The sequence below is a fragment of the Sinohyriopsis cumingii genome, chromosome 17, assembly GCF_028554795.1.
Source record: "Sinohyriopsis cumingii isolate HCF-2022 chromosome 17, ASM2855479v2, whole genome shotgun sequence".
Lineage (NCBI taxonomy): Eukaryota > Metazoa > Mollusca > Bivalvia > Unionida > Unionidae > Sinohyriopsis > Sinohyriopsis cumingii.
The window spans coordinates 66,508,972-66,533,440 of record NC_142977.1 but is presented as its reverse complement, the minus strand read 5'-3'; the positions used below and the strand labels follow the sequence as shown (position 1 = coordinate 66,533,440).

The 24,469-nt window shown below is 35.4% G+C and overlaps 1 protein-coding gene across 2 annotated transcripts; it reads left to right on the top strand.

Moving 5' to 3' along the window:
- Positions 1 to 23,266, top strand: LOC149779144 (uncharacterized). Of its 2 annotated transcripts, XM_089938569.1 has the most exons (6): positions 1 to 57; positions 14,738 to 14,812; positions 15,277 to 15,420; positions 18,515 to 18,630; positions 20,343 to 20,454; positions 22,731 to 23,266. In XM_089938569.1, the coding sequence occupies exons 3-6, from the start codon at positions 15,288 to 15,290 to the stop codon at positions 22,853 to 22,855; spliced, it is 486 nt and encodes a 161-aa protein (XP_089794695.1). In that variant the 5' UTR covers positions 1 to 57; positions 14,738 to 14,812; positions 15,277 to 15,287; the 3' UTR covers positions 22,856 to 23,266. The 2 variants fall into 2 exon arrangements, with proteins under 2 accessions (XP_089794695.1, XP_089794696.1); XM_089938570.1 differs by lacking the exon at positions 1 to 57 and having other exon boundaries at positions 14,748 to 14,812; positions 15,214 to 15,420.
- The last annotated feature ends 1,203 nt before the right edge of the window (positions 23,267 to 24,469 follow it).

The following is a 24,469-nucleotide window of genomic DNA, read 5'->3' as shown; positions in this document are numbered from 1 at the left end:
CTTAAAGTCTGCAGCCGGCAACCAACGAAATAAAAGCAATGACATTCAAGATATTATGTAAGTATTTGTTGTTCTTTTCTCTATTACAGTGATTTAATTTCCACTTTAAATCAGATGACTGTGGGGAAAACAATATCAATAAACAGGTACCATGTACATTCCAGGTTATGAAAGAGTTACCCTGATATCGCAGTAAGACCAACAAATATTCTTATGATGGCATATCCTTGTCTTAAATTTGGGAACTTAATGTATGTGTTGCACAAAAATGTAATCAACTTGAAAAATGGATGCTACTTCAGTGACACTCATTCTGTCACCTGTGCCATGATCCAACAGAAAATTATGAGATTTAACGAAATGCATCTGTAACCACCCATGATGAGGGGAGTTGTGCTGGGATTGTTGATAAATATGGATGATCAAATTGAGCATGAAAGTACACGTCGACCTCAGAATGTTTAAGCACTGTCCGGTGTTCCAACGAAAAGTAATAAATCATGTACAATATAAATTTCGAGTCAATGCCTGTTAAATATGAAAGCCACCACAAAACAACAACATTAACATGCTTTACATTATTTGCTAACATAGATTCGATCTCCTAGTCATTGACAAGCACGGTAATCATGTAATCTAACTCTTGTATAACATAACTGGACATTACTAGACGACAAAGTGGTTAACAAATTTGTTAGCAATTTTAAGAAGATATTGATTCTATCTTATAACATGCAGTAAAGATATTATTTTGAAACAGTGATATTCATGTGTTTATCTTTAAAATAGTGGTAACGCCCCGGAGGCCTAATGGTTAAAGCCTCCACCTCAGATGCGGGAGGTCGCGGTTTATACCCCCAGCCAAAGCATACAATAAAGTTATACAATTGGTGTTAGGTGCTGTCTCGCTTGGCATTCAGCATTAAAGGTTTAGTGTTAGGACTGGTTGTCCTGATGTCAGAATAATGTGACTGGGTGGAACATGATGCTACATGTCTGCAGCATGATGCCCCATTTATAGACATCACTATAAACTGTCACACTGCAGACATCGAAGTTGTTGTTGTTGTTGAGTTTAATTATAGTGGCGTGCGCACAATTGTGCATGTGCCACTTTTTTCTGACTGCACCGCAGCCTGGTAGTTGTTCCTGGGGAAGGGGATGGTGCCACCTCCCCCAGGCTTTTATGGATTCAAGGAACCCTGATAGTTTGGCCTCAATCTGTGGGTCCATAAAGGTCCCTACAGTTGAATGGTTGGCTGTCATTAGTGGGAAGGAGATCTGGGAAACGGTCTTGCTTGCCTTACATCGCTGGTTTCTTGTTGCATTTGCCTGGTGTTTCTTGCAAAAAAAAATTTGTTTTTTTTCGATTTTTTTTTTTCTTCTTCAAAATGTTCCAAAAGGAGGGGGGATGTTCTATGCTGTTTATAGAGGTTCTTAGTAGAAATCATGTATGAAGAGAGATTTTCAAGGTTATTATGGTATTACTAGTCGAGGTGTTTAGGGTGTGTTTCCTACGTTATGTTATTTATAAGTTTTTAGATATTACCTCTTTAAGTTATTTATTAATTAATGTTTTTAGAGATTGAATGTTATTTATACTTTATTTAGCAAGAGACCGGAGTCCTAGCTGATTACACGGTTCGTTAAGGACATCTAGGACCGGAATCCTAGCTAAATACTCGGTTCGTTAATAACATCTAGGACATCCGATTTTGCGGTTTCCTTAGTTTTTTATAGGTGCTTCGTAAGTGAATTATTTATTAATACTTTTATAAAATTGAATGATATGTTATGGGTTTTTATGTGGTGGCTTCTAAATTTATTTAGCTAGTTACTGGGTCTTTTGGTTTTGTGGGGATAGTAATTATATTTTGTTCCTAAGTCCTGCTGAGTCTATGAACTGATTTATATTTTTATATGCTGATCGTTTATTTTTATTAGAGTCCATAAGTAACTCTGGGTATGTGTGTGGTGATCCAATCTCTTTTTGGTTTTTGATAAATATTTTCCGAGCGGGTTGATATTTTGGGCATATATTGAATACGTGGTGTAGATCTTCGGTGGTGTGGCAGTTAAAGCAGTTAATGGTTGCTGGTTTGGGTCCTATAAACCTTCCAAAACTGCTTGCTAGTTTAGTTTTTCCAGTTATTATCCTGTTTATGGTTTTCTGTTCTAAATAGGTACCCTTGGGTAGCTGTATGTTCCTATCTAAGTTTTTTTGGGTTTCATGGTGCTCTTTACCTTTTGTGGAGGAGTTCCAAAAATCTTGCCATGTTTGGTCTATATATGTTTGTGCGAAGCTTATTGCTTCTGTAGACATCGAAGTGATATGACTGAAAATTGTTAAAGCTGCGTTAAAAATGCACACACACACACACACACACACACACACACACACTCGTTTTCCTGAAATCAACTGGTAATGATGCACTAGTAACTTATGGTCATGTAGTGCATATACAATATGTACATGATAGGTGGTACTATGCCAAAAAATACCGAAAACTTCAATTATCGAGCTATTAAACCCGCGATATCGTAGAAAGCCACCATATTGGTTTCTTCAATGATTTTTTTATCAGTCCTCGAAACATAATAACTAAACTAAATGTAAAATGGACTATTTAGAAAGAAATGTAACTGCACGAACCAAACAAAAAGTAAATGAATTCTTACTAACAGTTTTAGTATATATAATACTACAAAACAGTAATAAAACAATGCGATCTTATTACCAATCCACGAAAATTGATAACGGTAACAAAGGTGACTGGCGTATATAATGTATGGTTTAATTTCCATTTTAATTTCAAAACTTATCTATTGAAAATATAAACGTATAACGAATTCGTAGTTACGTTTCAAACAACATCTACAATAATAATAATAATAATAATAATAATAGAAACAATCCACTGAAATTGATAACGCGACCAATGGTGTTCTCAAATCAAATCGTAGTTAAATATTGTAATAGTAAACAAAATAAAATGTAATTAGCAGCACTGAAATGAAACGTGAAATGAATTATTAGTAATGGTTAAAGTATGTAAATTACCAGCCAGATAACACAATACTATATTTCTAGTAGCACAAGTCTCAATGGCGAAAGGAACTAGTTATTTTTAATAAAAAAACACAGTGTCCAAAGAAAACCGTTGTCTGTACCAAACTCATTTGCATGCATGAATATTTAATGACTGACAGGATTTCTCCAATATCCCAAGTGCCATACTAGACTACCCAGCATATCATGCTCACTATCCAAAATGGCATGTGTTCGCTTATAATGTAAGAGAAGGAGATGAAATCTCGCAAAATATACCTCACTTTTCCATTCAAAAAAGCATTCTACAGGAATGGATTTTTTACCTAATAGCTGTGCTCCGCCTACCTACCTACTTATCTATCTATCTATTTGTCTGTGTGTCTGTCTATCTTTATCTATCTGTCTTTATCTGATTGATCCTACGTATCTATCTAACCATATATCTATTTATTTATCTCTCTATTCCATTGTATATCTCTCTATACATTCCACTGTTTATCTACATATTTATCTATCTATCTATATATCTATCCTTCAATCTATTCAAATATATATATATATATATATATATATATATATATATATATATATATATATATAATTTTGAATCTCTCCACACGGTTAAAACTAAAGCGCAAAAAATTATATAAAGCCATTTCAAATCAAACATTACTAACATGAAGACTGAGCCGTAATGTGTCCATATCAGTTCTTTTGAAATGTCATGTTCATAGCTCCGAAAGATGGTGAAATATCTGATCCACACGGCTACCGCTTTTGTTCACGCTTAATATTGTTGCTGTCAAAAGGCAGTTCCAAAACAAACAGAAATATGTAAAAACGAGGTTGACCTTCGAACCCACCGTCATGACGACTACAACAGTGTACACTTGTGCCAAGTAAGTGTTGTTACAATGTTTTATATCGCGACAGCAAATAATACTCGCAAATTTTAATTATGTTATCGCGATCTATTTTAATGTTTTAAAAGACGATAATTTTATGCCTGTCCGTCACCAATTCCATCACCGGCTGAATCTCGTCCAGCTTGGTAATGGTAAAGATATCGCTGTCGCCAGCTGCATCACATAAGGTCTTGTTTAACTCGGAGAGTGTTTTGTGTTTTCCCGTCGCACGTGATTTGATAATCCCAAACTAAATTTCCACTGGCTGGAGGCACCATGATTTCGACGATAACCGGACAGGCTCTCAATCAATACTTCAATGCGAAAGACCTCAAACAGGGACTCGCTAACAAATACGATAAAACAGGCGAGAGAGTTTCAGGTGATACATACTTGACCAGAAAACTATCAATGACTGGTCAGGTGTCTAACGATCTCGTAATGTCCACACATTCCTCTGGCACAACCTTGCAAAATCCAAGACGAGTTGGAGTGTATACCGGGCATAATCCCATAGTATCGATGGTCTATAATCTTGGCACTTGCGACCATTCCATCTGGATTAACCGAAACAAACGGATATTACACGAAAAATCACCGTGGAAACGGAACGAAAGTAGATGTCCATGCATATTCTGAATGGATTACTCACCACGTAACCCATCAAGGGTAACACATAGGCGATATTGTATTAACAACTAAACACGTTTGGAAACACTAATTAGCCCTCATATGAGGCACCATCACCAGAAACGTCAATGTGGCCTGTGGCTAACACCGAAGTGGCTACCACAATGTATGTTAATATGCGCCGTGTCATAAGCAATATCGGGCACGTACCCATAATTGTCTAAAACACCGGCAACAAGTCTGGATTTTCCATATCGGCTTCGTCTGAATTGTTTGTAGATTACAAAATCCATTTTATCTTTTCACAATTCCTCCTTGTGTCGTATTCTGGAAACGTGTGGAAGTTTCAGGTGCTAGGACGCAGCATTGGGACACAGCACATTCTCACTTGGATATTTAACGGTATCAATTGGGACAATATGACTGACGTGATTAATAACTGTACTCCACCCATCGGAAAAACTCTACTTGAATTTTACGTGCTCGGCTCGTATACACGATACTCACCGTTTTAATTTAATGCGCACACGGGCCAACCTTCTATATTAGGGCTGAGTTAGATACAGATTTGTACCTTCGATGAATTGATATATTATGGTCAAAGTCATCAGGATCGCTACAGAGCTTTACCTGCAGTAGTTCGACAACACCTACCTGTAGGACTCCTCATACGCTAGAGATTACAAGCACGTTTTAAAATTAACTACTGGAAATTATGCAGATATCAATCACGTGCGGAATGTGAGCAAATACTGGCTCGAAGAAACTTAATAAAAATTGAAGAACCAGGATACAAAACCGTCTCGCGATTCTTTGAGGTACATGCGATAACAGCACATGAGAGACACCATAAAAAATACCATTCCGTGCTTAAATTCTGCAATGAGAGGGATTCTACAGGGCTAGCCAAAACCATCGGGGCTCGATCATATCATCATCTAGTAGCTGCATCCACAGGTAGTGGACGCCATCATAGAAACCAAGTACATCAAACGGCGCAGATTTCCTAAATATGATGATGATGACGCACATAAAAAAAGATTACGAGTGCATGAACAAAGTCGTGGCGAGAACACATTTTCGCAAAAGCAAATGATTACATGATATCATCTACAAAATAAAAATTGTCCAACACACCGGGTTAAAATACGAAGATATGGATGCAGTCGTGATGGTGATGACGCTAGAGGACAAAATTGATGACACTCCAAACATCTCAAAGACACCAGTGTCGGATTTGGATTCTGAATTCAACAGAATTGTGGTAGCGCTGTTTGACATGGTCATTTGTGGCGATTTAAAGAAAATCGGTCCAAAGAAAATGTTGTCTCGGCATCGTATCATTACCTGGAAAGTAGTAACATAAGCCATTTAGATAATGGTTTTGAAATTTATTTCGGAGAAAAAGCTGCGGACATCAGCAGCGTTTCTAAAGGAAATTTTGTGGATCACACAGAGGCATAACTAGAGACGCCAGAAAAGACTGTGAACAGAAAAATCTACTTTTCTACATACGAACCAATGGATTGGTCAAGTGGGGCTATCGCTGACCTCATGAGTCATGAGTTAACAGAGTACGAAAGGGTAAACTACAATGTGGAAATAATCGCGCTGACATTTTATTACCTTTATTTACCTGGAGCTGCTGATCCTTAACGCTATTATTTCTTTGCCGGCTCATGACTGGCGTATCTTGTTCGTTAGCCTCGCCATTGCTAAAGACGGGATTTCCTCGCCAGCTGTCCATTGTTATATAATTTCGGCTTGTTTAACTGACCGTATTGTGTCATTATAAAGGCAATATGGCCTCGTCGATCACATGGCGCGAATTCTCTTGACAGTCCACGTAGTGCCGTTGCTGCGCCAAGATGTTACACGGAACGTATGTCATGGTGTTTTTATCCGGATAAATCAAATCGATCTGGTAGTAGCCTAAAATTTGGTATCTTTCAGTGTACAACAACAAGAGCACTTGTGTAAGACCTCACCCAGTGGTAAGCTTTGGGAAGCAACCTGCGAAACACGTAAACCCGACAGCACCTGCTGTTAATAATAATCATCAGGCAGGGTCGCTCCGCGTCTCGCAAACGCGCATTTGAATTGCAGAAATACAACTGTATTGTCTGTCACAATGTATCCAACAGCGGATATCCGAAACCCGTGATAATATCATTACCTACGATTTTAGCGACCAGTAATGGTTCTTTATAGCGTCATAATGGAGTTTCAAACAAAGATCGCCACAGGCACGGCAGGGTCATTCAGACGATTTTATGACCGGGAGGGCATATTTTGCAGTCACAATAAAATCGATATCGCCAAGAATGACCGTAGCCAGTTCAGACTGTCCGATGGTCGTCTCCATTATATCATACCTCTCCATTGATTTTTAATTGATACCGTACCGTGAAATAACGTTACTTAATTCTTCATGAAAATTAATTATGATTATTTTAATAGCAATCCCTAATATAAAAGATGACAGAATGTATTCATTACACATGTGATCGTGCAAAACGCAGAGTCGCTGGCGAAGGTACCGAAATGGTTATCGGAAATAACGTGCCTGTAACATTAGAACTCGTCGTGACAAGAGAAGTAGACATAGCTAGCAGGTAAATTTTGTTAACGCGAGATCAGCGACAAGATTATCGTGTCATGGCATCGTTAGAATCACCTATAATTCAGACCTGATCAGGCAGCATTGTGTATCTTGCATGGTATCGGAGTATTTTAGACAACTGGTACAATTATCGCAATCCTGATGCATAAATGACGCACGACACCAGATACCTCACCCACGTCATCATGGAAAACAGCAAGGATCTCGATGATGCTATAATTATCGCGTACCTGATATAAAAAAAGAAGAAATTAGGGTGGCATTAACTCACCAAGATGTTAGATTAGGCTTTACTCATTGATCAGAACAAAATGAGTTGTACATTCAGGGCACGATCTATACCGTCAACGATAGAGAACTTGTCATGAAACACAACACGTGCTTTTCTACCCTAAAGCGTCTTCTCAGATTCGTCCACGCCACCAATATGAAAACAGACACCGCGCACGGATCTGTGCGGTGTACGCAGTACACTACAATATTCGTCACTACAATATTCGTCATCACGGCGGGGTCGATGATCAACCGCCTTTTCACACCTGTTTGTGTTCGGAACCGCCTTTTTACATCAAATAAATTTAACGTAAACAAAAGCGGTAGTCGGGCGGATTAAAGCAATAAAGGGGTAATTCTCTTGTCAAAATTAATCTATTATATTTTGTGCTCGGAACCGCCTCTTTTATTTATTTATTATCGGATCGGCCTTATCAAATACTACTAGCATGTTAAGTAACACTCAATGGTCGATACTGCTTTTGTTCTGTCCATATATTTTGTTTTGAAGAATTGTAGGAGAAGATAGAAAAGTAGTTTACAACTGTCTTACTTCGAAAACAGCTATCGTTTAGTATTTGGCGAATGCAAGGAGAGATATCATTGATTGATTTATTGATCTTCAAACAGTTTGACTATTTATCATCGCTACATATTATTATACTCTTATACTCCAATGAGATTGTGATAATCATTACAAATAGCACTGTAAAGTAAAGTTACAATAGTAACAAATCAAAGAGAGCAATTCCGAATATTCGCTGATAGAACATGTTTCGAAATTTCAGATGTGTGTCACTGCCAAACCAAGCGAAGTATGATTGATACAGTCACTTCAGAATATCGTAGTAGCGTTAATAACTTGAAGAAAGACATCGTTCATATAATATATGCAAAGGACACTAGACAAAATGTACACTTAAACAACTCAAACAAAAGCAAAGCTGTACAATAACTGATCCACATAACAGAAATGCGGACAGAAAGATAAATAACACCAGTAGCTAATGAGACATGTAGGCACTAGGGAGGGGCGATAGAGGAGTGAGTTGAAATGGCAGAGGATTGCCTTTTGAAATACTGCATTCACTGGTATACATACCCTTTGCGTTAGATTCCAGACTGTTCATTAAAGGAAAATGTTCCATAGTATGACTAATTAATTTAAATAAACATTGCAAAAGAAGACAGGAAAAAAATAAAGTGTCTCTTTAGTGTCTCTTAAATTTTGCTGCACTGCAAATGACACTAATGAAACTAGACTTTCGTTTATATATTTTACTTTCAATTGTTTAAAATAATCGCCGTTAATAGCTACTTGTTATCAATGTCCACCAAAGTTACTAAATTCAAATTAGGAGTCACACGAGGCAAAGCTAAAATAGGAAATGATGTTAATTACCGAAACCAAACATTTTATAAATCTCTCCATGTTCTAACATGGTTCACATTCATTTAAATTTCACATTATAGTTAGGATATTTAAATGTTGTGACATTCCTGCGTGGATGTAGCTTGCAAGCTTGAGTTTGCCCAAGTCGAATTGTAGCATATTCAGTCGTCGGGTATGATTATTTGTACATCTATGCTCATACATAATTCAGTCGGTACCGACCTAGAGACGGAGCCTATACAGCAGGTCCTTGCGTGTGTTGGTCAGATTAGAAGTGAAACAACATCAGAAAAAAAAAAACGATACAAAATGAATATGCTACATAGATGTGGAAAGCTTCAACTTTTCCAGTAAAACCAATCTCGATCACAACAAGTAATTGATTTCGGGTGTGTTTGTGTCCATCGACTGTACATACCTGAGAAAAGACGTATCCATATACATGAGGACTTTGCCAGACATACTTTAAACACTCCTTAAGTTTAGTTGGCTATTTATATCACTGCCAAATGTCTCTAACAATAGTTATATTACTCACTGAATGAGTCATCAAAAGTACTAGGCAGACATCACTAGTATATCATTGTAACAACCTATAATAACGTGGTAGAAACAAGCATTTAAGAGTAAAGGTACATCACCCCAAGTATTAAATCATTACAAACGAACGTGCAGACTGACTATGTATCTTTCCAACATGTTACCGCCTTAATTTTTCTCAAAAGCAGTCTTTCTCTGATTCCATTAAGGTTCTTATAACTTACATCAATATTATCCCAATGCTAAATACAAAATATTTAATTATGATGATGTCATTTTGTCAAAGGATATTCAATACCAAACACATGTATGGGTGTGGTGGAGGTACATATAACAGTTCCATTCGTCATTCACGGAATGTGATATAATAAAAAATAAATATTATCATAATCTGTACTGTAAGAAAACATTATTATGAGATTTATTGTGCAGAGTATCAAGTATAGAAGAAAATGCAGGAAAGCTGTTCCAGACAAAGGATTTTAAATTAACATAAATAGGCATCAAAGCGGATTAAATTGAACTAAAACTGTCATATCCGAACTACAGGTGATTGATGTAAATAAAGACGTAAACTCAAAGGCATAGTTTTTAAAGCTTTATGGATATTTACTATTATGATCTTTCTCTTACCAGTCTCATAAACAAGCTGAAAATATATCAACATATATATATATATATATATATATATATATATATATATATATATATATATATGTTTTCTTTGGGGTTTTCTTATATACTAAAGGCGAGGTTTTTTTATGTCTTATATACGAGAAGGCATCAGGTATGCATATAACCCAGTACAATGAAGGCATGAATAGAGATAAAATAAAGATACATATAATGACCGGGATTTGTCTAATATGATGGACACTTCTCCATAAGTAGACAAGTGTAATAAACATACAGGAACAGAACTATTTTATATGGTCAAATTACTTCATCTTTAAATATAGACGTGATTACAGCTGAGCCAGTATATATATGTATTGCTAACCGTTGAACATTTATTTCATCTACACGACACAAATAATTACATTCACGCCCCTCTAGCATTTAAGACAATTATATGCTCTATCAAATAAGAACATTCTAGTGATCCATTAGACCAAAATAATTTCTCCAAGTGTGGACATTAAAGAAAAAAAGGTCTTGAATGCCTAAATAGAACAATTTAAACAACAATTTCATCTTATCAGGTGAGCACAGGAATGGGTAAATGGACACGTAACCTCAACTGAAACCGCAATTCAGACAGATCTCCCAATATAAAAAATGTCAGGTGCTCAGATACAAACAGTCATGTTAACAGTTAACAGAAAATAAGAAATTACCGTATAGGTGATAACTGATGTCTAAACCACGTTTATATTGTAAACGATATTATCCCCTTCTCAGAAATGCCAAACAGTTGCAACAGCAATAAACATACACCCACATCCATTCCAACAGACAAGTCTGCTACCAGCACTATTAACTGTGTTTCGCACAAGTCAGACAACTGTCTTAACACCAGCTCTACTAGCTCACAGAAATGAGACATCAAATTCAGCAGCCTTTATCAAAGGGTTATATTTGCAACAACATCCATAATCCATCAGTGGAAATTACAAACCACAAGAGACAGGAATCTAACGATTGACTCCTTCATAGTAAAGGCCAAGGATCGAAGAGACTTTTTAAAACAGATGAACGGTCTCTTAGAAATTGGAAAAGCAATATTATCGTTGACAGAATAGTGAAAGCACTCCTAACCAAATACAAAAAGTATTATTTCAGTAGGTGGAAACGATGATGGTAATGAAGTGACACAGTTATCTTTGCATACATACATACATACATACATACATACATACATACATACATACACACATACACACGCGCATGCATTCATGCATGCGTGCATGCATGCATACATACATATATACATACATGCATACATACAATTTGTAAAAATATATTCCCAACACTTGTATGAGACCGTTATTATAATTACTGATAATACTGCAATTAATATGTAAAATATAATTTTGGGGGTAAATCGGAAGACAAAAGTATTAAAACTCTAAATAAAATTTATAATGAAACTGAATGTGTAAAACCTAGACAAATAACATTTGTGATCTTCTTACTCTTTAACTCCATTTCCAGTATAACTTACGAAACGTATCTTTTCCACAGAAATTTTAATAACAAACAATTTTTTATCAATAATAAAGGAACAATATAATACATTTACAGCATTCAAGATTACTAACGTTCTGTTGGATTAATACTTACAAATTTTAAAGCTGCAATCTTTCAAATGGAGTTAATGCAGTCTTTAAAATAGAATTGTCGTAGTATGCCCTAATCGTGGTGGTTATCTTTATTAGAACAATTTTAAAGAGTTTTACGTTGGTTTTATGCATTGTATAATAGTTCTTGTTAATTAGATACCGTACCCTTTAGAACGTGAATACTTTTTCAAGGTTACCTTTCTTATATCAAATTACGTCTGCAGCCGATATAGGAATCGGGAGCATAGTGTGCAAGTGAGTAAGACCGTACACGTGTTTGTTGCAAAACAAAGTTCTTTTTCAACTGTCACGTGCTATTCTGTCACATTGGCAAGGGTTTTGTAATAACACCAGGACTGTGCGTATATGCTCCCTCTGTGTAATGTAATATTTTACATTCCCTTCATCTGTTAAGATATTTTTAATCCATGAATTAGTAGTCCGTTGGTAAAAGATGTCCCCTTATATGTCTATTTAGATACATTCTTTGTTGTTTGTTCTTTGAACCGGGTTTGTGATTTTGATTTGGTAGACTTGCATTTTTTTCACTCATATTTAGCAAATAAATACTTTAAAACAATGTAGGTGTCGTCGACTAATTTTCAGAACAAATAAAAAGTGTTTCTACCTCAATTTCACTTAACTGAAAGCATCAACAAGTACGTAAGATACACAGATTATTGAAGAGTTGCAACATTGGAATAGATGCGTTTTCAGCAAGTCACTTATCTGGTGACATTTTCCTCGCGGTTTGTAACAAAACAAGGAACATACCCGAATACAATAAGTAAAGAAAATCAATCGAGGCACGTTGATAGAGTCGGCTATTAGCTGTTTCAAGACCTGTGTGAATTGTGTCCGATGAACCAATCCTATTTCCCACTTCAATGTACACTACTTTATAGTAGATGAATATGTAATGTGTATGTTCATTCGATTGTTGCATACGTCCCCGTCTAAAAGGTGCGACTCGAGTGTAATGATTAAGCCTCAGCTGACACCTTGCAAAAAAACATTGTCCTGACCTCAGCATGTTTTATAAGGACTAAAACTTACATTTGACCTTTTACGCTGTTGTCATAATAGATAGGGAAACTTTGAGTGGGATGCCAAAAACCTTGTAAAGATACTTATCATAGAGGACACGTAAACATAAAACAAAATTACTCCAAACAAAAGAGAAAATGGTAGACCAGAAACAATTTGAGTATATTTAAAAAAAGAATCAACTATTCTCCTCTTAGGATGTTTGACGGTGGTGCAAAGGAATAAAAGTACTCTGCACATTAACATCCGATAGTTAAGAACTTAACAAATGGATTTATTTTTCCTTTTTTCTTAAATCGATCCTTTTCCAAAAGTTAGATTTGGAGAGAGAATGAGAGAGGGGATATTTTGAAATTACAAGGGTATACACGTGAAAATAGCATAGTCAAGACAGCTTCGTTGTTTTCGTATGTGCGTATGCTAATGTTGTATCTATTAATATCTACTAATTTATTTAATTGGAATTACAACTGAAGAGAATGCTAACATCTATAATGGGGATAATTTGTGTTTTGAAGTTTTGGTTTTACCCCAACTTTCTTAACAGCATGGAAATACCACAGTAGGTCAAATCCAGAGCTTGTCTAATCAACTATTCATTCCTAACGAAACAATCGACGTATATTGGCCTTACTAGATGTAACAATCATACATTGATGTCGGAATGTAACTGGAAAGACGAATTGGGACGTCATGGCCTACGTCTCTATCTGCCACCCACCCACCCCCAACCTCTCTCTCTCTCGTTATTTATATTTTAATCTATTACTCTTTCAGCTTTATTTCGACGCAATATATGTTCACTCACAGCATTTTTCGCATATACATGTATATGATAACATTGCCCTCGTGTATCTTCCTGGCACACATTTTAGACATTGCTAGCTGTATTTATCGAGATAAAAGTACCAAAACGTATAATATTACCTTTTTATATTTTATACCCGTATGACGAAATGGCATTACTAAAAAGCAAAACAATCAGATTGCACGAAATAGTAATGAAGTTAGAAATACCTAGTTGTTGTAAGAAATACTAGCTGCAGATCGAAAGACTAAAATACTCTGTGATATATGGTTATATTTAGATTCCCTTTCTATAAATCAAAATATATGATGTAAAGAAACCACACATTTGACCAATAAATTCGCAGTACGTACCCCATTAGGACCGGTTTGATATATCTATATTTTTTAGTCACAGTCTTATAATTTGTTATGCAAAAATATTTTTACGAGGATTAACAACTGAATAAATATTTTATTAATTACTCCAATTAATTGAAGTAAATCTGATCAAAACGCGAGTTTCGCTGTTAAAGTTACTGGACCTACACAGTTGTGGAAAACAATTATGGCTACATAATGTGTGTTAGGAAATCAACATTATATGTGAAATATCGATTATATTTGTCTTAGATATTGGTAAAACTCGTCAACAGATCGAAAATAAAACGGAAACCGTATAATCGGTGTGTTTGTTGTATAATAGCAGTAGGATATATGTGATGTAATTTATAAACGGAACGAAAAAATGTATCCAGAGATATAATTTATAAACGAAACGAAACCATTTATCCTAAGGGTCATTATTCAAACGCAGACTTATAAAAATATTTTTCATTTTATGCTCACATTATTAACATCTCATAAGCATTCGGAAAAAAGACAAATATCGCTTTATTGCCAATCAGCTAAACAGAACACGGTGAATAGAGACTGAACAACTATGTTAAAATAATCATGCAATAGGTAGGATACTGACAAGATAACTTGGTTTTTTATATCTCAGAAGGTCAATGAATTTCAGTGTTTTAATATAGAACCCTGCACATGATTTGTGGTGTATTTTAGTCAGTGATTCATTGATGTAAAGAGCATGTCGTAACTTGAGTGACACAATCCTTAAATACATCATTCTATCATATGACCATCAGACCAAAGTTCATCAGTATCTGATTATAAAAGAAATCCGGATCGTTTCTTCCTCAGATAATATCATAAGACGGTTCAGTGCTGTTTGAATCGTGTTAACAAGCGGTCAAGATATTCAGGACCTGAGAAAAGGTGAAATCCATATTTATTCTTGTTATAATGCATACTGTAAAATTCCATCGTTATATGCTTATCTAGCAGTTTTAAAAAAAAGTAATGGTCACCAAGATAGACATTCTTATCAACAATAACTTTTTGTAATTTGGATGAGAATCTCGAAATTCAAAATCTTATAAATTACAGGCCCTTATTTATTCCACAAATACAACTACTATCACTTACTTTTTCAGCTGAATGTTTTACTTGTACATTACAGATCGCCTTTATGTTTTAACTTTTATAGGCAATATCTAATTGTTTAAATTTTTTATTTAATGTTTTGGGCATCGATTGACATTCATTACTTATTTGTATACTTTAGTATTGCTGCATTAAATTATATTTGCTATGAAGATGCTTTTATATATCCACAGATTCCACTAATCATGTTTTTCAACAGAATCCTGAAGTCCTAATCGAATATTTTGCTTCTTAAGGTGTTGTCATTATGGAGAGACGAGTAATATTCGCACAGTGTCTATTGATATTGTTGACGACGTTACACGAGACCCATGCCTGTCGATGCACACGAAGAAATTTCAGATGGGAAGAAATCATGTGTCCTAATCGTGATAAAACAGGTTGGTGAAAATATAAGAAAACGTCTGGAATTTACGTTCTTGCAAGATCAGGAAAAGCAAGAAGGCTGCGCTTAAATTTGATTATTAGTATGGTCGTAATGATAGTGGCTCTGAGAATAATGATGATTCTACTGTTAATAACACTGCCACTACCTCTAATACAACTGCTCTTGTCATTGTTATTGTTGCATAAAAACATAAATATACTGACAATCTTCAATACATTTACTTCTATATCTACTTATTCTACCATTAAAGAACATATTTTTCCACATAAAGGTCTTCATAAAAATATTTCGTTTTCCCACGTCAACTAAAACGATATAATGTGTTAACATTCTCGATTTAAAACAATCATTCGAACGCAGGGAACAACCGGATTAGGACGTTAATGCAGTCATAACAGTGTTTTATTCTTTTGAGTTCAACGCCATTTTTAAGTACGAAATAGGTTATATATGGCGGCCAGTATATTTCGTGGAAGAAGAACGTGAAAAACCCTGATATAAACCACCGCACTATTGAAAGTTGCACTCATATACCCACAGTGGCCGAGCCCGACACTCAAACCGACGCGAACAGTAGTGAGATTGCAGTGATCAGTAAAGATGAACGTTTTCGACTACACAGATAACCTGGCTTCTACCATGAAAATAAAATTAATGAATCATTAAGCGAGGAAATCACGGAAAAAGTTAATTTTCGGTGGAACTTCAGAATAAAAACATAACAGCATATTACTCATGTATATTACGGCTGTCGTGAGATATATGATACAAATATGTTTTAACCAGACGACAAACATATGTAGTATATATATATATATATATATATATATATATATATATATATATATATATATATATATATTCTCATACAATGTGCACCTACTAAGTTTTAATGGACCCTACTTACTACCTAAATTTATTTTCCTTCTCTCAAATCAAGGTGAAACGTGCAGCTCGTTGTGTTTAATGTTCTGAAGGGACGAAGAAACCTGGTGACTTTGAAAACCTGAAAACGGTTTATAATCGTGCAGTGTGTTTATATAATGAATTTTCAGAGAGGTCTGCGACATTTTAGGTAGAGCTAGATTTTAGTCGGCATCATGATCATTAAGATTCTGACATAAGGGCGATCCGACCACGCGCTGTACAACTTTTAAGGACATACGGTACTAATTATACGGAAGAACTGTGAACCAGTCTAGAAATGGGTGAAGAAATAATAGAGTATTTACGGGTTTGGTGGTCCATAATTGGTTAATAAGGAAAATTAAAATTTTAGTAAAATTATCTTTTGATATCCTATCCTATATATAATTTTAAAAAAAAATATAGACAAATTTCTACTGATGCAATTTGAGTATTTGTACAGGCTGACTCAGGAGTACTCAATAATGAAAGTAGCACCTGTTTCATTGGTGCAGAATCAATAACATGTGTTTCATGCACATGTAGATAAAATGCCGCTGCTCATATGGTGTTCTCCCCAAATAAGCTTGCACCAAGGTTAGATGTGCATGGATAATTATAGGTCTCATCATCAGCACCCAGACATTTTAAGTTATTGAATTTTGAATATGATAGTGTTTCCATACGTTTACTATTGGAGTTGAATTAGTACCGTGTGTCCTTTACCGCTGTACAACTTATACTGCTTACCAAAATTTTACTCTTGGGTGGGATGTTAACACATGCTTATGCCGTTTTGGGTGCTGTTTAGCTTTCTGATCATTTATCAGTCAACCAGGAACATAGAAGTTTTAAAGTTTGCAAATGGGTTCAGTGGAAATAAAGATTTGAATTTTGTCTCTCGTTATCTATAATTGCATATTTTGCGTCGAAATATGGACCCCGATGTTCGTCATAGTTTCATTCCAAGTTTGGGTAACTTTCACTTTAACATTCACGTCACGTAAGCACAAAGCCTTCCAACCCATTAGAGAAGTAAACCAGAAACGAGTATGATCATTGATACTTTCATTTGATCATCATACACATAGGTGAAAAATGACCTATTAGAAATCAGCCAGACGCATGTATCTGTTCTTAAGCTAATGAATACGGGAAGTTACATTCCTCTTTTTACCTTGATTCCGTACATGTTTTGTAGAAAACTTATTATAACCAGTTTCCTGCAGTGGTTTAACTTTAAACCGTGAACAGATATCAAACAAACTATGATATGTAATTCTCATATTTGTAAAGAAGAAAGAAATCTCATCCTTCCAGGTAATTACAGAGAAGCATTTGACAAGTTAGCAATATAGAGGCTTTTGTACTTGCAAAAGGCAAAGAATGTAAGAATTGTGGAGATAAAGGTATTGTTAACGTCGATAAATTGACGAGACTAATTAGTACCATTAGAATTAGTACGTTCCTTGCATCCAATGAAAGGCATAAACGAGCAAGAAAAAGTTGATAAATTCAACATTAATAAATGTGTTTTTCAATTTTCACGTAAAAGAGTCCATAACAATTGTCAAACATCCAACACTGGAAGCATACATATGGACAAACGGACATAAACACATGCATACATACATACATACATACATACATACATATAAATATTATTTCACCTGTGTGCTATCGGTTCTATACGTTTGTGATAAATTTCCACTCACTGATCATTAGTGAAAAATGAAAATAACTATAAAAAGTATAAATAGTCGCTGTTTTCTAAATGAATATTACATGGTACACAATTTAATTGGAATCCTTCCTGATCTATCTTCCCCCTCCCGAATCATGCGTATATATGTGTATGTGTGTGTATTTCCTAGAGATTATTATGGGGTTTTATGTATTTATATATCTCATCTTGAAAATGCATTAGTTAACGATGTATTTCTCTTGCTTGCGTTCTCGTCTATGTCGTGTTTCATAATCTTATATGTATAAGAGGAAAGTCAGTCAGTTAGTCAGTCATACACACCAACCAACCAACCTGCCTGCCTGCCTGAATACCTACCTACCTACCTATCTACATACATACATACATACATACTCAGAATTATTAAAGGCAAATTTAGGAAATCTTCCAGTGGAGTCTCGTCGCTATACAAACAAAAATTGTTTCTTTGCAACAGTCGTCCAAGGAGAAGTGATAAGTGGACAAGTAATGGAGACATTACGAAATCGTGATGAGCCTGACGATTTTGCTTATTGCGAAGGTAACACGATGTATCTCGAGAAAATATTTAAAGTGAGTAAATACATGTACGTATGATACGTCTTTAAATAAATCACGTCTGTTAAGTTTTATTTCACATATACAACCGGTCAAACATTTAAATAGCTACATAATGGTTAATGACAGTGGCAATCTATTACCTGAACAACCATCCGATACTTCCTATGGTGGAGATTGACCATAGAATATTTAAGTGAGTACAAGAACACAAAGGATGATCAAAGGCTGATAAACAGTGTTAACTCAACGTCCTGTGCCATACAGATTTATTTATTTTCCATTTAATTCACTGTATAGGTTACATTGCATCTAATTATTTTATTCTTTAGAAAAGTTCATTTCACGTTTTCATGATTCCATCCTACACATTTGTTTCTATATAACGTTTATACCTCTCGTAACCAATTGCTTAATAAATACAGCCGAATTATCCTGCTGCGACGAGGAGTTTCATGACCTGTGTTGATTTTAAAATCGTTTTCATTTATATGCTTTTTATGTTCTTTTTAAATATGGTAATGTTATTTTTCAAACTTTCTATTTGTTTCCAATTTACCGAAATGATTGATACGATGAGGAATTTACACTCTAGGAACGAGTCAAGTATATGGTTTGTTTCAAAACTTTCAAAGCTAAATCCAGGTAAACATGAAATGATCCAACGAGAACATTGGTACTGTTAAAAGGTCAGAAAGTACAGATAGGGAGATATAGTTTTCCCATTTTTTCTTTGCAATGCATGGCCGATTCAGATATGCCAAATTGATTGAAATGCTGAAGTGTTCACATTGATCCTTTGCGATTTAATATATCCGGTTATTAGAGAGAGAATGAAACAAATGTGCGTATGGCAAATAACATAGGCAAAAGGTTATTGACTCAGTGTCAAACATATGAGTATATTGTTCATGTAGCGTAAATAATCCGTGTACGAACAGCTATTCATTGTCAAATAAGCTTTAGCCCAGTAGTTCTTAAGCATGAGACAATGACCTATAAATACATCTTCAGCTTATTGGATAACTACTACAAATATTAGTGAAGGGGCCCCGAGTGGCCGAGTGGTCTAAAGCGCTCTCCGTTACGGATCAATGCCATCTCACCTCTGTCTGCGTGGGTTCGAGTCTCGGATTCAGCCAATGTGGGTATGTGAGAAAGCCTGCCAGTAGCTTTTCGTGGGTCGGTGATTCTTTCCGGGGTTTTCTTGGGTTCTTCCTCCACCATTAATACTGGCCGCCATGTATAGCCTATCGTGTGCTGAAAAATGGCGTTAAACCCTAAAATAACAACAATATTGGTGAACGGCGTTAAAGCGCACATTTGATTAGGGGACGCAAATGACTTCTGTCGCTAACCGATCTGCATGAAAGAAATACAGACGCCACACATTAACAGTACCAGTAAATATGATACACGACCCAAAATTGCTCACCTGTTCGACGGCTAATATTAGCAACTGCAGTAAGCTTATGTTTTCTTCTATTAGTTACAACTGGAAAATCTCGTTCAAAGATATATTAAGAATCCAAAGATTCCATCCTGTATTATCAATGGACAATAAACTACTGTTATAATTGAATAAATCTGAATGCGGAGTCTAAATAATACTACTTCTTCTAATTAATTATGAGATATGTAACAGAACTGAAAATCTAAATCGTAATTTGCTTGATTCAAAAGCAACATTGGCGAAGAGTAATCGTAGTTCACCTTTATTTTTTCAGAATGGTTCCAACCCATTAGGCGTACACAATGGTACTTTCTTTGTGGTTTTACCCATCACTGAAGATGAGTGTGGCCGTCATTTGTACGGAGGCAGAAGTTACATCATTGCTGGTAAGATGTATAACTGCAAATTCAAGAGCAATCTATTTTCACTTTTTTGCGTCCTTGGCAGCATACAAACGGCTACAAAGGCGATTTTTGATGTACAACTTTACGCACACGTACACAGACACAAAAAGATGGGCAGATACAAATAAACGTTCTCTTTAGAGTAGATTTGCAGTGATTTAATCATATGCATAACTGATTTCTTTGTTCTCGGATTTCGAGTTGTATGTTATTTTTGTAAGCTGTTTGTTACTCGGATATAAAGCTTTGCATAATCGAAATGTTATCGACATGTTTAGTAACTGCGCTGGTACTACATTTCAGCGTCGAAAACGCAAAGTTGCAGAACAGAATGCGTTATATAGCTTACCGTGTTTTGAATCTAATCGTTGTGTTACAAGCCAGGGGTGTTCACTTGACCGAGAGGTGTCAAACCCTGGCGCGATTTTCGCTAGAAGTCATGTGTTTACCCCAAATTTCCAAAGACTTCCATACAACTTCAATTGTACATTAGAAAGCCCGACGTGTCCGTTCTATACATAACTTTTACTCTAATCAATGCAAAACAACAGATCTCACAACCTACCAAATATCTATCAGCCGCACATCTGAATGGTTTCTTTTCGTTAGGTGTCCGTACCGCCAACAGTTCACGCCGACGTGGAACTATTTTAACTACGCCACCTTTGGCCAGTAAAACTATGGTTTCCAGGCACATTTCGCCAGTACAACTGCATCATATTTGCCACCATGCAACACAAACGATATCTGCCGAGTCTCTTCTTATTGATTTCATTCTGTACATTATCGGTTTCCTATCGTAACTACTGCCACTTCAGTCACACCACCAATGCAGACAACTAAGTTTTAATAGGGACTATGCTAGTCCAGGGACATTCATTCGGTGTTTACCTGAATTCACTACTTTACCCCGTGACGTTTGCTCCAACTAACTGGCTAATTATTTCGGGCAAAGGAATATTTATGTTGCACCGGGTTCCAATAATCAGACAAGTATTCACACAATCCTAAGAATTCTACAAAACAGGGTGCTATAAACAAATGCGCATATTCCACATTTATTAAAGTATTTTATCAAAACGAGGCGATAAACTCTACGAGGCGATAGACGCTAGTATTAAAAATTAATACAGATGTGAAAGCCGTTGAATATGCAATATTAATATTATTCCAGTTCAGTGAAATTTATTACGTTCATGTGAATAATAATATTTTCACGTTCTGTGAAATATTCATTTGAGAAATACTATCGTTACGAGAGAAAGGTTTGTCCCTATCAACTCGACTTTGCTTGCTAGAAAAGGATGTATTTAAGCAAATTTAGGAATTTTGTTTCCTGATTAAGCCAGACATAAATCACGGACTGCATGGTTTTGCATGCATACGTACACAGCTCTGATCATCCTATTTTAATTGCACTTAATATTTGATAACCGAATCTATACAACCTGAACGAATGCAGGTGAATTAGAACGGTCATATTTGTTATATATTATTATTCGGAGGTGGACAATGCCATTGTGAAAAACGTTAGTCTACAAACGCTATTCAGAAGAATAAAACAGCGAGTCAAGTCTTCCACTGATGTAAAAAAATGTCCACAAATTAAGAATAGTGGTTTACAATTGTTTCCTGTTAAGAATATATGTCGAATAAAACATGATTTTGGCTAAGACATTCATAGTTCTCCTGAAGGTAATGTGACTATCTGTGTTTATCTGTCTAAAACCGCCGTCTTTAATCTCAGAACATCCATGTAGAACTTTTCAGACACACATACACATATACATGTTTGAACAGCAAATCATTAAAGATAAACCAATAACTCAGTTAGAAAAGAAGTGTAAGACTGTAAATATACTCACGCAAGCATGATAATTAATTAGACCCCAAATGCTTGCGCTTTTAATGCATGTCTTAAGTATATATAGTACATTTTGTATGGATGGTACCTTGTGTATGTCTCGTTTATTGAATAATAACTGAGTACATTTTACAAACATGATACGTAATGAAATTCTATTAAGAAATAAAAAAATAAAGGATTTAGTGATAAAATTCGCCTTAATATCAGGACGAAACACCCAACAGGTACAACAAGCACGTGATCAATGGCACATATAAACATCTCAAATTAAATAAAATATGCAGAGCAATAGCAAAATCATTGATATATAAATATACTGATAGACAAATAGATATACAGACAGACATATAGATAGATAGATAGATAGATATAGCATCTTTCTCTGTTTTAGGTACTGTGGGTCAGGACGGTGTACTTTACAGCAATACGTGTCAGTATATAGCATTTTCCACCGACGTCTCTTTCTGTTCACCGGAAATGGATATTCTAATGGGTCGAAAGGAACTCAACTGTTGAAGTTTTTAAAAGCTGTTTATGAAGACGATACTTTGAATGCAATTAAAATTGTACCATACATAATAAAGTCATTGATTCATTACTGATGTATTATATTATTATGAGTGGATGTATATATATATATAGATATAGATATCCCGTACATTAAAAATAAATTGTCTTTTATGTTGCTCTCTCATCAACGTAGAAGGATGACGGCGAAAATCCGCGAAAGGAAGAGCGTGGCGGATTTTCGCCAGTACCATGTGATGATATCTCTGGACCTATGGATGAAGGCAAAATATAGCCACAAAAACCAACGCAAAGGAAAAATATAGAAATTTATGATGTACAAAATTCTCTGTTCAGTAACAATTCTAAATAAATCATAATAATGATTTAGATCAACTGAAATACATTTACATGCTTGAATTACGTCTTGCTGGTTTCTTATTTTGCTTTTCATAGATTTTAGCTCTTATCTTGCTATGCAGCAGAGAGGCTGAACAGGCTCTAATTGGTTCACTCTCCATTTCGCAAAATACGCCTTCTTGAAATCGCAAAAGAAATCGCTATTGTCTCAGTACCCGGTATTAGAAAACTTTGTCGACTTACCCGGCCTATCGCTGATCGTGAAAAATACGCGATCGCGTCGATGTCAGCGCTCTAGTTGCTGCTATAAATTAAATCATTATTATATTACTAATGGCAAACATCGGAGAAGCATATACCACTAGATTAGCTATAGAAAAATTAGAAGCAATCAAAAAAATTCTTCCTCTTCGTGATTCTGTAAGACAAAAACGTTAAGAACGTCAAGAATCTCAAGCTGAATTCGTAACCGGTACTAAACAATTATTTAAGCCTGTTACAGCGGTTACTGAAAAAGCTATATGGGCAGATATTAAGGATGAGGAGGAAAGGAATAAGAATATTCTTTCAACATTAAAACGAACAGAACAAATTTTACAGGAGTTTCCAACTAAAATAACCGCTGCACAACCTCAACCAACTCAACCTGAAGGTGCTGCTGTTGAAAAACCAAAAAAAGAAGGTGGAGGGGGGATTGATTTTAGGGATATAGAAGAAATTCAAAAATAGAAAATAAAAACTAGACAGGATATAGCTAAGTTTGGTGAGTTTGCTGCCAAAGGTTTTCCTGTCAGACATCAATGTTTAAAACCTGAATACGTTAAAAAAGTAAATAGTGATGTATGGAACGATTGGGTGATTAAAATAAATCAAAATGTTGATTATATAGACAAAGAAAAGTTGATTATAAAATTTATTCAGAAGGAGTACAACATCATAATAGAGTACTAAAAGAACAAAGAGAGCAAAAAAATAACAACAACAACAAAAAGAAAGGGAACAAAAACACGAACAAAAAACAAAAAGGAAAGGGAACAAAAACGAGAACAACAAAAACGACGACAAAAAACTTCTCTGCAGGAACCATCATATCAACTTCCTTCGCCATTACAACAAACGGAGAAAGAGATATATTATCCAGATGAAAGTAGTTAAGTGGGGCGATTCAGCGTCAATGGGAATTAGCATTAAAAACTACCCTGGGCCTGTTTAGCGTCTATGTAAATTTAACATGGAGAAAAATCGTGGGCCTGTATAGCGTCA

Coding starts and splice junctions, on each gene's coding strand:
- LOC149779144 (XM_089938569.1), top strand. CDS start 15,288: ATGGAGAGACGAGTAATATTCGCACAGTGTCTATTGATATTGTTGACG. Junction 15,421..18,514: donor TCCTAATCGTGATAAAACAG/GTTGGTGAAAAT, acceptor TCTTTGCAACAG/TCGTCCAAGGAGAAGTGATA. Junction 18,631..20,342: donor ATCTCGAGAAAATATTTAAA/GTGAGTAAATAC, acceptor TTATTTTTTCAG/AATGGTTCCAACCCATTAGG.